Here is a 13,293-nt window from a genome sequence, read left to right on the forward strand (position 1 = left end):
CCTAAGGGGAGTCAAACTCAAGACTGTGTACAACATTTTAATACAACTTAAGTAATTTAAAACAAACATCCAAATAAAATAAATTATACAGACTTTGGGACACTTTGACACCATCTTTTCATCATTTTAACATAAAAGATAATTTTCTGCACAACAAAGTATTAATTTGCCTCATGTGAATACATGTCACTGACTCACTTCACTTTGTTTTTTGCTGCTGAAAATCCAAAAACTATTTAACAGATGTTATCAAAAATAAGCAGCTTTGTAACCGACACATCAGGTAGGAGAGATTCCAAAAGTGCAGTGTGAACGCAAACCGAATCAAATGAGTGGATTAATATTAAAAGAAAAATAAAGGTACATATTTTGACTATATATAGACTAAGTTTGATGACATGTTGACAAATAAGAATATTTAATGTTGATTAAGGCTTAATTTGAAATTATTTGATGGCTTTTACAACTCATTGAGGACGTATGATTGGTGCTGGTATGATCCAATAACCAAGGCTAAGTGAGAAAGATACATCCACACCACATTTCCTCAGTAAAAACCTAATCAAACATTAAGTATTATTTAAATAGAATCAATACGTAGTCATCAGTAAAACATATAAACACACAATCAGTTACAAGCCACAAAAGATCAAATTATTTTATTGCATAGCATTTTAATCTTTAACTTTCCAAATACAGTTTGCATAGCTAGATTTAGTATGTGTTTCAATCATTCCTGTGCTTTATTATAGAACACATCACTCATTCATTCACAGTGCAGTTAAAACGCTACATGGATCACCTGAAGCAGCTGGAGTGGATTCAAAAGCTCAAACCCCTAAAAAAGCATAAAACCCATTTCTACAAAGTGTTGTGCATCACTCCACCATGAAGCCCAACATGGCCTGACGTCACTTTGGTTTATTAGCTGGACGCTCTAAGGTCAACGGCACAGTGGGATTAAAGCAAACATTTGGAAAAAATTGATTGAAAAAGTTTTAACATATTCACAAATAATTCAAAACTAGAAAATCTATTGCTTTCATTACTGCAGTAACTGGTTCATCTCACAAACTGGTCAGAGTTAACCCATTGATAGCTGCCACAGGTTCAACTAAACATGTTCACTACGATCGGACCAGTTTGAATCCCTGTCCTGTGTCCAGTACGGCAGGTGGGAACCAGTTGAGCTTGATTCTCCTGAGGCAGCGCAGCCCAGTGCTGCAGAGCCACAGTGTGTTCAGTCCACTGCACCACTGGGCCAGCTGCACCACTGGGTACGTCACCCGTGGAAAGTACACACTCCAGTGGGTGGTGACGTCACTTCCTGTGGGCAGGTGCAGCGTGTAGTCGCTCCAGTGTTTGGAGATGCCGTAGGAGGCGGACACGGTCCGACCCGGCTCCGCCCACCTCACGCTGCTGTTGGGGTTGCAGTTGTAGTCGACCCACTGGGAGGTGAAGTCTCCCAGTTGAGGCTGATCCTGCAGCTCCACGTCACTGGCTTTGGCGTACGATGCTCCCTGCACGGCAACAAACACGCCCTCACTGCTCCTTACGTCCCTCACCCAGGGAATACAGTGCTCACAGTCCAACAGCAATATGAGGCGAGAACTGAAGCTTCCGTTCTTCTCCCTCCACCAGTCCAAGATCTGCTCCAGACCCAGAAAATCTCCCCCTGTGACCACAACAAAGACCACATTCCCAGTTAACTATGGATACTTTGACTGTATTTATCAAATCAAAGCTGTTCCTAATCACTGTATTAAAAGTGGCCCATGTCTGCCCTGTGTTAAGACTTTTTGTAGTGACACTGGCAGATTAAAGCGTCTGGATTGGGTGAATGAGAATGTTTAGTAAATCCTAATTAAAAAATCTTATAGTGGGGTTACACAGAGCCCTGACATTTTACAAATGTTTCATTTTGAGTTAAAAATGATTGTCAAAATTAACACCATTTCCCTCTGCCACCAGCCTCATGATCACAGCCCCAACCACCCATAAACCCCCCTCCACCCCCCAATCACCACCTCCGCTAATGCTAGCTAATGCTAAAGCCAAAGGTAGCTAATGCTCACGGTCAGTGGCGTGCACAGATATTTTGGGGGGCAGGTGCTCAGTGATTTCATTGGATAATAATACATACAAAAGCGCTATACAAAATTGATGAATTATTATTATTATTATTACAACATATGACACATTTTGGCTACAAACATTTGAGAATATTTACAGTGCTCCTCTTGAACCTGAACAACTTGATCCAAAACTAATTCAGACATAAAACAAATAATTATTCTGTAAAAAAAAACAAAAAACAAAACATATTATAGGTGCAGTCTGCAACTCTTATAAAAGTAACTTTTTGTCATATTTGCTAAAGCTGTCACTATGTAAGGACAGCTTTATATCAAACTAGTAGTTTGTGTGAATAAAACAGGCTCATTGAGTCCTTCCTGCTGCTCCTGCAGCCTTTGGCAGGTTGCCAGAATGCACCACGACCGAGCAAAAAGAACCAATCAGAGTTTAGCCTTTGTTTACATTTCTCTACATTAACCTTCAGAGGCCATCCCCTGGATGTTACATGCAAAAATGTGGCACAGGTAATGCCAGTTGTGTTCATTACTTATCATATAGCATCGTACATGGCGCAATTGCCTTCAAAACCCATTTTGCAATAATATTTAATTAACGATGCATCAGCCATTGCTAGATGACACTTTTATCCAAAGTGATGTACAACACCAGGTGTCAGGGTTAAGGGACTTGCTTAACGTCCCATAGTAATAGCGAAGGTGAGATTTTTAACATTAAAATAAAATAGGCTATATTTTCAAAACTTTTCCAAAACAGTTAAATTATTCCATGACTTTTCAAGACTGGAAAATAGTTTTTTCAAATTCCATAACTTGTCTAGGAATTTCATGACTGTGGGGACTCTCTCTGTAGGTGTCAGTGTCAGCGCTGCAGTAAAGCTCAAAGTGACGACTCAGTAGTAGTTTTAATATTTAGTACATTTTTTGCAGGCACCTTTTTTGTCTGTCAAATGTATTAAAAAGAAACTACAACTAAAGAGAGAATGTTATATAACTGTCGAACCTTGTCATAATTTCATTTATTTATAAATTTTTTTAAATTTAAAAAAAAATGTTGATGGTCTTGGTCTTGGTCTCGGCTTGTCTCAGTCTTGGCCTTGACTCGGTCTCGGCTCCCAAAAGTCTTGGTCTTGTCTTGGTCTCGGTGCATTCTGGCCTCGGGCAAGTCTTGGTCTCGGATAGTGTGGTCTTGAACACAACACTATGCTAAACTGACCTCTCTTTTCTGGACAATATGCACTTTTTGACAAACGTGCCTTCTGTGAACGGCTTTCCCACCTTCGCAATCATCTCACTGACCACGTAGCTCGCTTCAACTGCTACATTATTCTCTTTGGTTGCTTTCTTAAATAAATTTTGTTGCTTCAGTAGACATGTTTTAAAATGGGCAACCTGGTTGGCTCTCTCTTCTCCCTGGCATTTTGCATATTCTTCAGCATGTCTTGTGGAGTAATGACATTTGAGGTTGTATTCTTTGTACACCGCAACTTTTTTCTGTGCAAATAAGACACGTTGGGTTGCTCATGTGCTCAACAAAGAAATATTCTATCTCCCACTTGGCCTGAAATTGTCTGTGCTCATCACCAACCTTTCTCTTCACTGCAGGCTTTGAACATGACATGATGTCGGCTAATTGCTGTTGCTTCCCTAATAAAGATTTTATTTTCAAGCAATAAAGTTAAAGTCACGTGTTTAGCCAACCAGACGCATGGAGAACGTCATTTCCGCTTTTTCTTCCGGCAACAATACGGCGGATAATGAACCACTCGGCAGCAATCACCTTTTTTTTTGCGCTCTATGTTCATGTATTTCGTGATGACATGAACATCATGACATTTGCAGATGGTAGAAAATACTGAGATAGAGAGCGGAAAACAGGCGATCGCCACCGGCGCGTTTACTAGACCGTGGGACATAAGCCGATATAAACCATGGGATGCAGCCACAGAGGCGTTATTTACTGGTTTTTATTTTCTATAATAACCTCATAGAATCAGCTGTACGTTCCAGCCAACACTGATGTTTTGTTGACTATAATCGAGGCCTATGAGCCCCCAGCCTCGGAAGCGGGACGGCGGGCACGAGATGGCTGGGTGGGTGGTTCCATCGGAGGTGTGCTTCCCTCGGTGACATCGTCAACGTACAATGCTGTAAAGTGCCATTCATATTGTAACAGACTGGGTCCTATGTTACTGAGTTATGTTCGACATGTAGTTCATTTAATGTTTAACATATTTGGTGGTTTCCCATGGCATTTGAAGGCATCGTGGTTACGTGCAGCTTTCTCTGCCAATGTTTGTCTTTGTTTACATGTGTTCTGCGTGTTGATTGGCTGGGAGGCTGGGGAAGGGCGGGTGTAAGCGGAGAATTAGTACATTCTGTTCCCACGGATGATCAGCGAGAGAAATGACGGAATAAGACAGTTATGTTTGTGTCTTAATTGTTTAATTTGGCGTCGACTACGGCCAAAAGTAGTCAGGTTGTAACGACTTCCATTAAAGGCTGATAAACCTTTGATAACGGCTCGAGTCACGTCATTACAATACAGTATAAAACACACGGGCCACACTAACATTACATTTTCACATTGTCCTGCGGGCCACAAAGTATCGTCCCGCGGGCCGCGAAAATGAGACCTCTGATCTAGGACAATCTTGAGACTCTAATCATCCAAACAGTCATGTTTTTCGACTGTGGGAGGAAGCGAAGTACCCAAAGGAAACCCACGCAGCACGGGGAGAACATGTACACCCCAGGGCTTGAACCCAGGATCTTCGTGCTGTGAGGCGGATTTGCTAACCACTAAACAACTGTGTGCCTAGATTTTAATAAAATGATTGGGTATTGGATCTATTGAAGGTAAAAATGATATACCCTCACCTGCCAGAGCCCACTCCCCTGAGCGGTGCGTGTGTCCACTGTAGAAGATGACGTAGGTGTCATGGCGAGGTCCGTCCGCTGTGCGCAGATCTAGGAAGGGTTTGATCTTGGCCTGCAGAGCGTCTAGTGTCACACCGCTGGTGGAGTAGTCGCAGCCGTAGCTCTCTATCAGGTGGTGGGCAAAGAACTGCTGGATGTTGTTCAATATGCTGGTGGAGCGCCGGTTCAGCTCCAGGACCTGATCTGGAGGGAGTAGCATCGGCTGACCGTCCGGACTGTGGGAAGAGGAAAAAACACAGATCTGCACCGACTCATGGTTTGTCTAAGAATGTTAACAGAACAGAACTTTATAATAAATCAGGTCAGTGCATAGAGAGAAAACAAGCTACAATGTTTATAGATACTGTTTATTGTGTTGCTGCAATAAAGCTGGTGTGTATGAACATAAACAAGCACAAACAGCTGGAATAAAAGTGCATATATCCTCTTTAAACAGGGACTCCATTCATGATGTCAAGTAATGAGGAAAATAAATAAATAACATTTATGTCATATTTAGGTATTAAGTGATTTATTTCTTTACTTATGGCATGTACTGTATATTTAGTAGGGCCTTATAAAATCAAGTTTATTCTTTTCCAAATTCTGTCTTATACATTAATTTTTTTTAAATTCTGTTTTTGTTTTTTAATATTAATCAATCAATTTTTTCAGAAAATATTAGTTTTTAACTCCTGTGAGGAAACAAAATAGGCTTTACACAATCTGAATTTTGGGGCTGAGTTTAAAAAAACTGATCACTGATCCGATCATATGAATTCATGTAGTTTTTTTTAGGTACTGACCGAATTCCTTTGGTATTGCCTGATACAGACTCACAGAAAATCAAACGATACCATGTTTCAGGACCTAAACACAGCCTTGTGACTGTGAGGGATTAGAAGAGATTAAGAATTTCCATGCAGGACCTGAATATAACTATGGCTGTGACTTTAACACGTTAATCGCAAATAATTAATTACAGAAAAAATGTACGTCCAAAAAAAAAATTAATGCTGTTAATCACTTTTTTTGTGATGGTGTGTGTGGAACCTTATTATTTCAAGAGTTAACGGTATACCCATAATACTGATGCACAGACTACAGTACAAGACAGGAGACTACTGAGCTGATCAGGTTTGTTTGTGTTAGGCCTTTAAAAACACTGCATGGAAAAATAAAGCCTTACTTGTGTGTGAAAATTGTGCAAGAAAGAGTTGGCCTTATCACCGGAGCTCTGCAGCCTTCACTACCACCTCAATGTAGCGGCTAGCACGAACAACCCGGATAGCCTCGACCACGGTCTGAAGACCAGACAGGAATGGTTAACATATTGCACACACGGAAGAGTCATGGCGCCGCTTTTTAATATGTGATGCAGACCGAGCACTTGCCAAAAACATGGCAGATGTAAATGTGAGCTTCACTCCAGCACTTGGGACGGTGCAGCCAATGAGTGGTCCCCGGAAAAATTTCTCCATAAAAAAAAAATGTCCTTTGCCTCAAGGTGACGGCGTTTCATCCACATTCTGTCAACTTCCGCGTTCAACAGTGGATTTCATTGGTCGATTCCGTGATTGTGTCTGCGATTCAGTTAACGTGCAAATTATAGGGCCCTAATTTAGGTACTGAGTGTTGTTTTTATTATTTATTTATTCATAACATATGTCTGTAGGCATTTATTTATTTCTAATTTTGGCTAGTTGGTCCTCCATTCAAGTTCTTTGTTTTATAATCTACTCAAACAGGAAAAAGCAGTGCAGCATCCACGTCCCACGTGGTTTAATTCAGTCCTACCTGCAGTAGTTGGTGGGGATGACGGTGGCGTAACCCACACATGTTCCTCCCAGGCTGCTGCCCAGCTCATGGAAGAGTCCATGAAAAAGAGACTCCAGAGGCAGAATGAGCAGAAAGGTGCTTAAAAAAATACTGCTGGATGCCTGTGGAAGAAGAAAAGAACTGGGAATTTATGCTTTGTCTGCATCTGTCATCACTATATGTAAAAGCTCTATGACAGATATGGGCAACAGGTGGCCCAGGTACCACAGTCTAAATATGTGTGGCCCCCAAAGTAATTGCACAAAAAAAAAAACAAATCACAGATGGCAAAAATACACAAAATAACTCCAAGAAATATACAAAATTACAGAAAAACACACAAAACAAAAAACACAAAAATGACATGAAAGTAGTGATGCACCAAAAATTTGCCACCGAACATTAATAATGCATTTTGGGGCCATTTTCGGCTGAAACAAGATGTGGTGATGACGCAGCAAAAGCTGCAACCAGCACATGATTTTCTGGATATGGGCCAACGTGTCAGTGGTGTGGATGTATTTCAGTATATATACTGTAGTATATCTGAGCACTAAAGGGTCTGCTAAGCAGGGGTTCAGATGGAACACGTGTGACGCACACAAAAGGTGTCGTGACATTTTATGTTGATATTTGCCTAATGTATATTAATAGCTGTGTAACTTTCTGTAATATGAGCCATTTTGGTTGGTTAATGACTGTTGAAGGACACAAAGCTTCTATTTAAAACAAACTGCATATTTCAGTTTTACCAGTAGGAGGCAGTGTGGCACCGTGCTTCTTTTATGGACTCTCTTTGCTATTCAGACTCAGGCTGTGTCCGAATAGTGCCTCCTATCTCCTTTCCTATCCACTTTTCCATAACTCCATGGATGACGTCACAGGGTTAAGGAAAGGTATTAGGAGAGGAGTATGGAAAAGGCATCACGTTTGTTTTGACAGACACACTTCAAATAGGTGACGTAATAATCTGACGGCCGCAAAGGTTAGTGACGTCGGCCGTGATGAAAAAACTACAAACTTACATGATCTCAGTTACTTATTGTGCGTTTCTGTGAGCGCTCGGGTGTGGGTTTTCATTTAAATGTTGTCGCCGCAAGGAACTGTGGGTCAGCATTATCTTGTCTCCTTTGGTAAAGGATGCATCAGTGTTTCCTAGGCTAAAGGAGGTAAAAAAGGAAGCATTGAGCCTCTTTTCCTGAGCTTAAAGAGAACTTGGACGCTCCTTATCATGGCCACCACTTAAACCCTTCCCAGGGTGAAGGAACAGTGGATAGGAAAGGAGATAGGAGGGACTATTCTGACACAACCTCAGTACGCTGAGCAAAGCTGCACTAAACAGAAGCTCTGTCATCTTCCTCATCTGTTCTCCTGTTTACACCGGTTTGTGAAGCTTGAAAACAAGTCAACATGTCTAAGAATGTGGTTTAACACTAAAGACAAGCTAAAACGTAATTGAAAGGTAGTTAAAGATTGTTGATCATTATGTTACAGTCGTCGCTAAACATGTTGAATGACATAAGTATATAAAAAGCTCGTAGTTGTCAGTCTTTAGCTTTTGTTTATCATTAGCAATGTGCGAGTTTCTCTTTATAATGTGATTCAAGTTCAACAAGGGAACACAGAAAATTATGTTTATTTTTAATGATTTACTTGAGATATATTTGAACTAAAGGTAAATTACTGTGTAATGGCTGAACGAAAGTTCATCTATGCAGTTTTACACTGTTTGCACTTAGAAGCATGGTAATGGTGATTTGTATGACTGAAAATGCTGTTTTATGCTGTTATACAGAGAAAAGAAAGTCATAAAAATGCATTTATTTTGAATATTGACCAAAATAAAATTATGCTGAGCGAAGCTGCACTGAACAGAAGCACTGTTGTCTTCCTCATCTTTTCTCCTGTTTACACAGGAACTTCATTTTGTTTATGGGTCTCCAACCTGAGACCTGTTACACACGCAGTGAAAACAGTGAAATGTTCACTCGTGTGATTTATGTTTCTGTGTCATGTCGACGCAGAAACATACATAGACCTGGCGTGGCGCTGTGTGTCTTTAAATAATCCCAAATACCTGTTAGAATTATAAATTAGGCTTTAGAGTCTGTCAGCACACGTTTCACTAAGATCTAGTCGAATCCTATACTCCTCATCATGACTGTACTTGATCTACATTAGAAAAATCATTACGGAATGTGAGAATAAAACAGTGCGCACAAGAAAGGAAAGGATCCATGCCATGAGAAGAAGGGCGCTTTGGAGGCAGAGCAAAGCGCTGAGACTGTTCAGTGCTGAAGCTCAAGAGACTTTGTGTTTTAATGAGAACATCTTTCAGCAGCCCAGTCAGTTATAGGCCTGTACAATATCATTTAATGTACGAGTGGGTACAAGTTAAAGAGTAACTAAACCCCTGATTTCTCCTGACCTGCCACTAGGAGGGAAATTCAAAATAAGCCTTGATTATGGGCGGGATTACTGGAGCAATTAAGACACGCCCAATCTATACTATAAAATCTCCAATGAACAATCTATGTTATTCTAACTTGCTACTCATTACTCAATATACAGTACATATCTATTCATTCTTCTCTCAATCCAACCTACTCACCACAGATTGTAGAGTCCACAGGTGCTAGTTTTTTTATAAAAAGGGCGGGGCTAACAGGACTCGTTTGTGAAGCAAAATGGTCCCAAAGCATCACATGATCTTGTTCTGAGACAATAGTAAAAGCCTGGTTTCAACCCATAGAGGGCAGTCACTGACATTTTACAACTAAAATATGCTAAAATAAAATACTTTGACTAAAATGTTGTGAATTGGACCAGGATCAATCAGTAACACTCCTTCATACTCAAATACATTTGTAATTCAGCAGAAAAAGTGATTTTGGGGTTTAGTGACTCTCTAAACATATTAATTTATTTTATATTTTGCATTGTTGGAATGTCAGTGCTAAATCAATATTTTCAAATTTTATTATGCCATAATATTAATTTATATGATTGCAATGTTTTAATTTTAGTGAGGTTATTACACATGTATACCCATAAATGAAATGGTACTAATAATCTTAGTTATAATTTCTTTTAGGTTTTAGGCATTTGTTTTCTCATTTTTGGTTTTGGCCAATAATTTTCATTTCAGTGCATCTCTAATTTATGACTCTGAATGGGAATTATGTCAATGGCCTCTTGATAATGATCAGAATGATCAGATATAGGATAAAAGAACTTAAAGAAGAGCCTACCTGCCAACAGAGAGAAGCTACCATCACTGTAGAGACCAGAGTGAAGAGCAGCAGGCGTTCAGAGATGAGGCAAAAGTGCCTCATGCCTTTGGACGCCATCACCTTGTCGAGGCTGCCGACCTCTGACCCCTGTGAGAAGCACATCCTCTGGCAGTCGCTCAGCTTGGTGTGAAAGCCCCACACTGTAATGACAAACACCATGTGGCAAACAGCCCAGAAGATGACACACACCACCAAGGCCGGGATGGTCAGGTACCAATGGTCCATCTCTGACAGCTTCCTCAAAGCAAGAGCCATGAAGGTCACCTCAACCAATAGGAGAGGAAGGAGGGACATGCGGCGCCAGAGGCCACTCCACAGCAGGAAGGGCCTCCATCGCTCAGTGACGGACAGCCCACTGAAGTACACGTCCAGGAGCGGGTCACAGATCAGCTGGCTGAAGAAACAAGCCAGGGCGAAAGGGTTGGTGCTGATGTCCAGAGATCTGAAGAACATGATGGCTGTGACCACAGCAAAGCACACCAGGTTTGACAGAGCCAGGATAGCCTTCATTCGAAGTGCCACCATAACAGTGCCCAAAGCCACCACCAGCACCGTCACACTCAGGGACTTCTGGACCAGTAGAACCAAGCTGGACGCGGCAAACCCTGCCAGCTCCAGCCTCTCTGCAGAGGTTAGGAAGGCAGGTCGGTACCTGTCAGTGAAGAGAAGGAACTGAGCAGATCTATGCTTCTGGAAACTTACTTGCATTTGATCTTTTACTTTATAGACTAGAATTATGCTGTTTGGAAAGTGTGAAACAGATTGAGTGTTTCTAATAGAAATGGATAATGTAAAGGTTGGAAGACTAGTGTATGAGGCTAAATATATTTAGAAATATTTACATGCCTTAATTGTACCGTTTCAATCTCACTGTGTTGAAGTATGAGGAAACAGAAAAGCAAAAGTTATGCGCATTGCAAAAAAGAGTGATGCAGATAATAAATCATACAGGATATCTAATTTCTAGTCTATTTCATACTAACCTGCATTTTTTCTTTTTTTAAGTCTAAAGAACTTAAGTGGATGGATTTGATTAAATTTAAATAAAAACTGCTCAAATTGTGTATAAAGCAAAATACAGAAAGAGCAACTTTAGAAAGATGGCAGTGCGGACAACTGCAAAGAATGTGTATTTCAGTTAGTGAGGTAATCATTTAGAACATTTACATTTTGTTATAAGAAAGTGTAAATAGATCAGTAGAACGGACTAGAATCTAGTGGGTAGCTGGACATGTGTTGATGTTATGTAGGTAGGTATCATTCATGTATGTTTTTGTTTATATGTATATATTAAGGCTAGACCAATAATATTGGCCAAAATTCAGCATTTTTAAAATAATATTTTTTATAAAAATAATTTGTCCAACGATAGCAGATAGAATTATTTTATTTTATTTATTTTGCCTGACGTCACCACAATGTCCCGCCTACAGCCCCAGTGATTGGCTACACAGCAAGTGACAGCCAATCAACACTGACACTTCAGATGAGCTCCAGAGAGAGAGAGAGAGAGAGAGAGAGCTCTGAGATTTTACTTTGATTTGACAAAATTCAGAAAGCGATTTCAAGCTTTTGGTTAAAATAATAATAGTAATAATAATAACAGGTGTGCGTTACCTGGTGCACCCTAGAACCCTCTCCAGGAGCGACCACAGGGTCCTGAGGACCACGTTGGACAGGAGCAGCTGATTGGCCACCTGCTCCGTGACGTTCCTCTGCAGGTCGGACGTGTTGACGAAGCACAGCAGCCCCAGCAGGAAGCCGAACCACAGGTGGACCAGGTTCCGGCTCAGCCTTTCGAAAGCCTGGTGCAGCAGGCTGGCTGCAACCAGCACAACCAGGGCGAGCACGGAGACCACGAGGAGGGCGGGGTCTGCGGTTCTGACCCAGCGGGTGTAAAGACCCGTACCTAGGGCCAGGATCAGGTTCAGCCCGGACAGATAACCCAGGAACCGAACCGACCTCCACACGCTCACGTCCTCGTTGGCCTCCTCCAGGCGCGTCATCGCTGCGTGCAGCCAGTGGCTGACACAGTAGCGGAGAAACCGGCACATCGCGGTGTGAAAACCAACGATCCAAACCCAAAGGAAGCCCGTTTGAACTCCTGCTGGTAGCGTTAGTTTTACTCACCGTGACATTTCAAACAGCGATTAGCTTTTAAGCTAACTTGTTGCTTCGGCTATAAACTCTCGTAATGGTGGACATTCTAACAAAAACAAACCAAAAAACAACCATAATCCAAAAACGAAGAGCTTGAACACCCACTGGTTACTTTTACTTTCCTTATCGTGACATTTTAAAGTTTGCTTTCAGGCTAACTTTTTCTCTCGGCTACCAACTATTTTTACATATTTAAAAGCCTTACTCTATTCTCACATATCAGCGCTCTGTTAAACTTTTCAAATGCGGCACACTGAATGCTTTAAAACCAAATGTCAGGCCTAAAGGACGCATTTTAGTCTTAAAAGTTTGTAACGTCAAAACTTCTGTCCGCCGCCATGATGCTACATGAAGTACGGCAGCTGACGAGCGACAAAACATACCAATACGTCTTGACTCTATGATTGTTTGTAAACATTGTGAGGTGTTTTGTTGGGCGGGGCTTAGTCTGGATGCACTATTGTCCGCTGGAATCTTATAAAACTTGAATTTACGTCCACTAAATTTATTCATCTTATTCTAGCAACCAAACACACAATAAGGCGACATTCTGAGCTGTAACATTACTAGCCTCCGGTCTTCAGCCAGCGGCATTTCCTCTTTGCTTCCAGCTACGTCACTCGTGACGTGGGCCATTAAAGGGTCTATAAAATGTCAGCGATTAATGGGATTTTAACGTTTTTAATAGAAAGGAAATCCAGTTCGTCTTCTTGTAGGGTTTATTCGGGGTTTGCAGTCACATGTTGGTGCAATTGGAAGTCTAGTTTACACCAATGTAATAATAGAGATTCTTTGGCAAGTCACAAAAACTATCATTTACAAGAAGAAACTCGTCAATAACTCATAGGTCTTTCTCTTGTGTGTATTAACTTGGTCATAATAATGTTTGAATTTTAATGTTTACCTTTAAATCTTTGCCTATGTTTTCTTTTTACCTGTAATTTCCCACATTTTCCTCAGTTATGTTTTAACCGAGTTTTTTAAATGTGGTTAATGACAGAAAATAACAA

General features: G+C 40.9%; 1 protein-coding gene across 1 annotated transcript; it reads right to left on the reverse strand.

The window, feature by feature from the left end:
- Positions 1-667: 667 nt before the first annotated feature.
- Positions 668-12,801, reverse strand: tmem168b (transmembrane protein 168b). Its single transcript, XM_028451733.1, has 5 exons — positions 11,741-12,801; positions 10,082-10,775; positions 6,810-6,952; positions 4,974-5,248; positions 668-1,675 (listed from the first exon to the last, which is right to left on the reverse strand). The coding sequence occupies exons 1-5, from the start codon at positions 12,175-12,177 to the stop codon at positions 1,128-1,130; spliced, it is 2,097 nt and encodes a 698-aa protein (XP_028307534.1). The 5' UTR covers positions 12,178-12,801; the 3' UTR covers positions 668-1,127.
- Between the last annotated feature and the right edge of the window lie 492 nt (positions 12,802-13,293).

The sequence above is a fragment of the Gouania willdenowi genome, chromosome 6 (genome assembly GCF_900634775.1).
Source record: "Gouania willdenowi chromosome 6, fGouWil2.1, whole genome shotgun sequence".
Lineage (NCBI taxonomy): Eukaryota > Metazoa > Chordata > Actinopteri > Blenniiformes > Gobiesocidae > Gouania > Gouania willdenowi.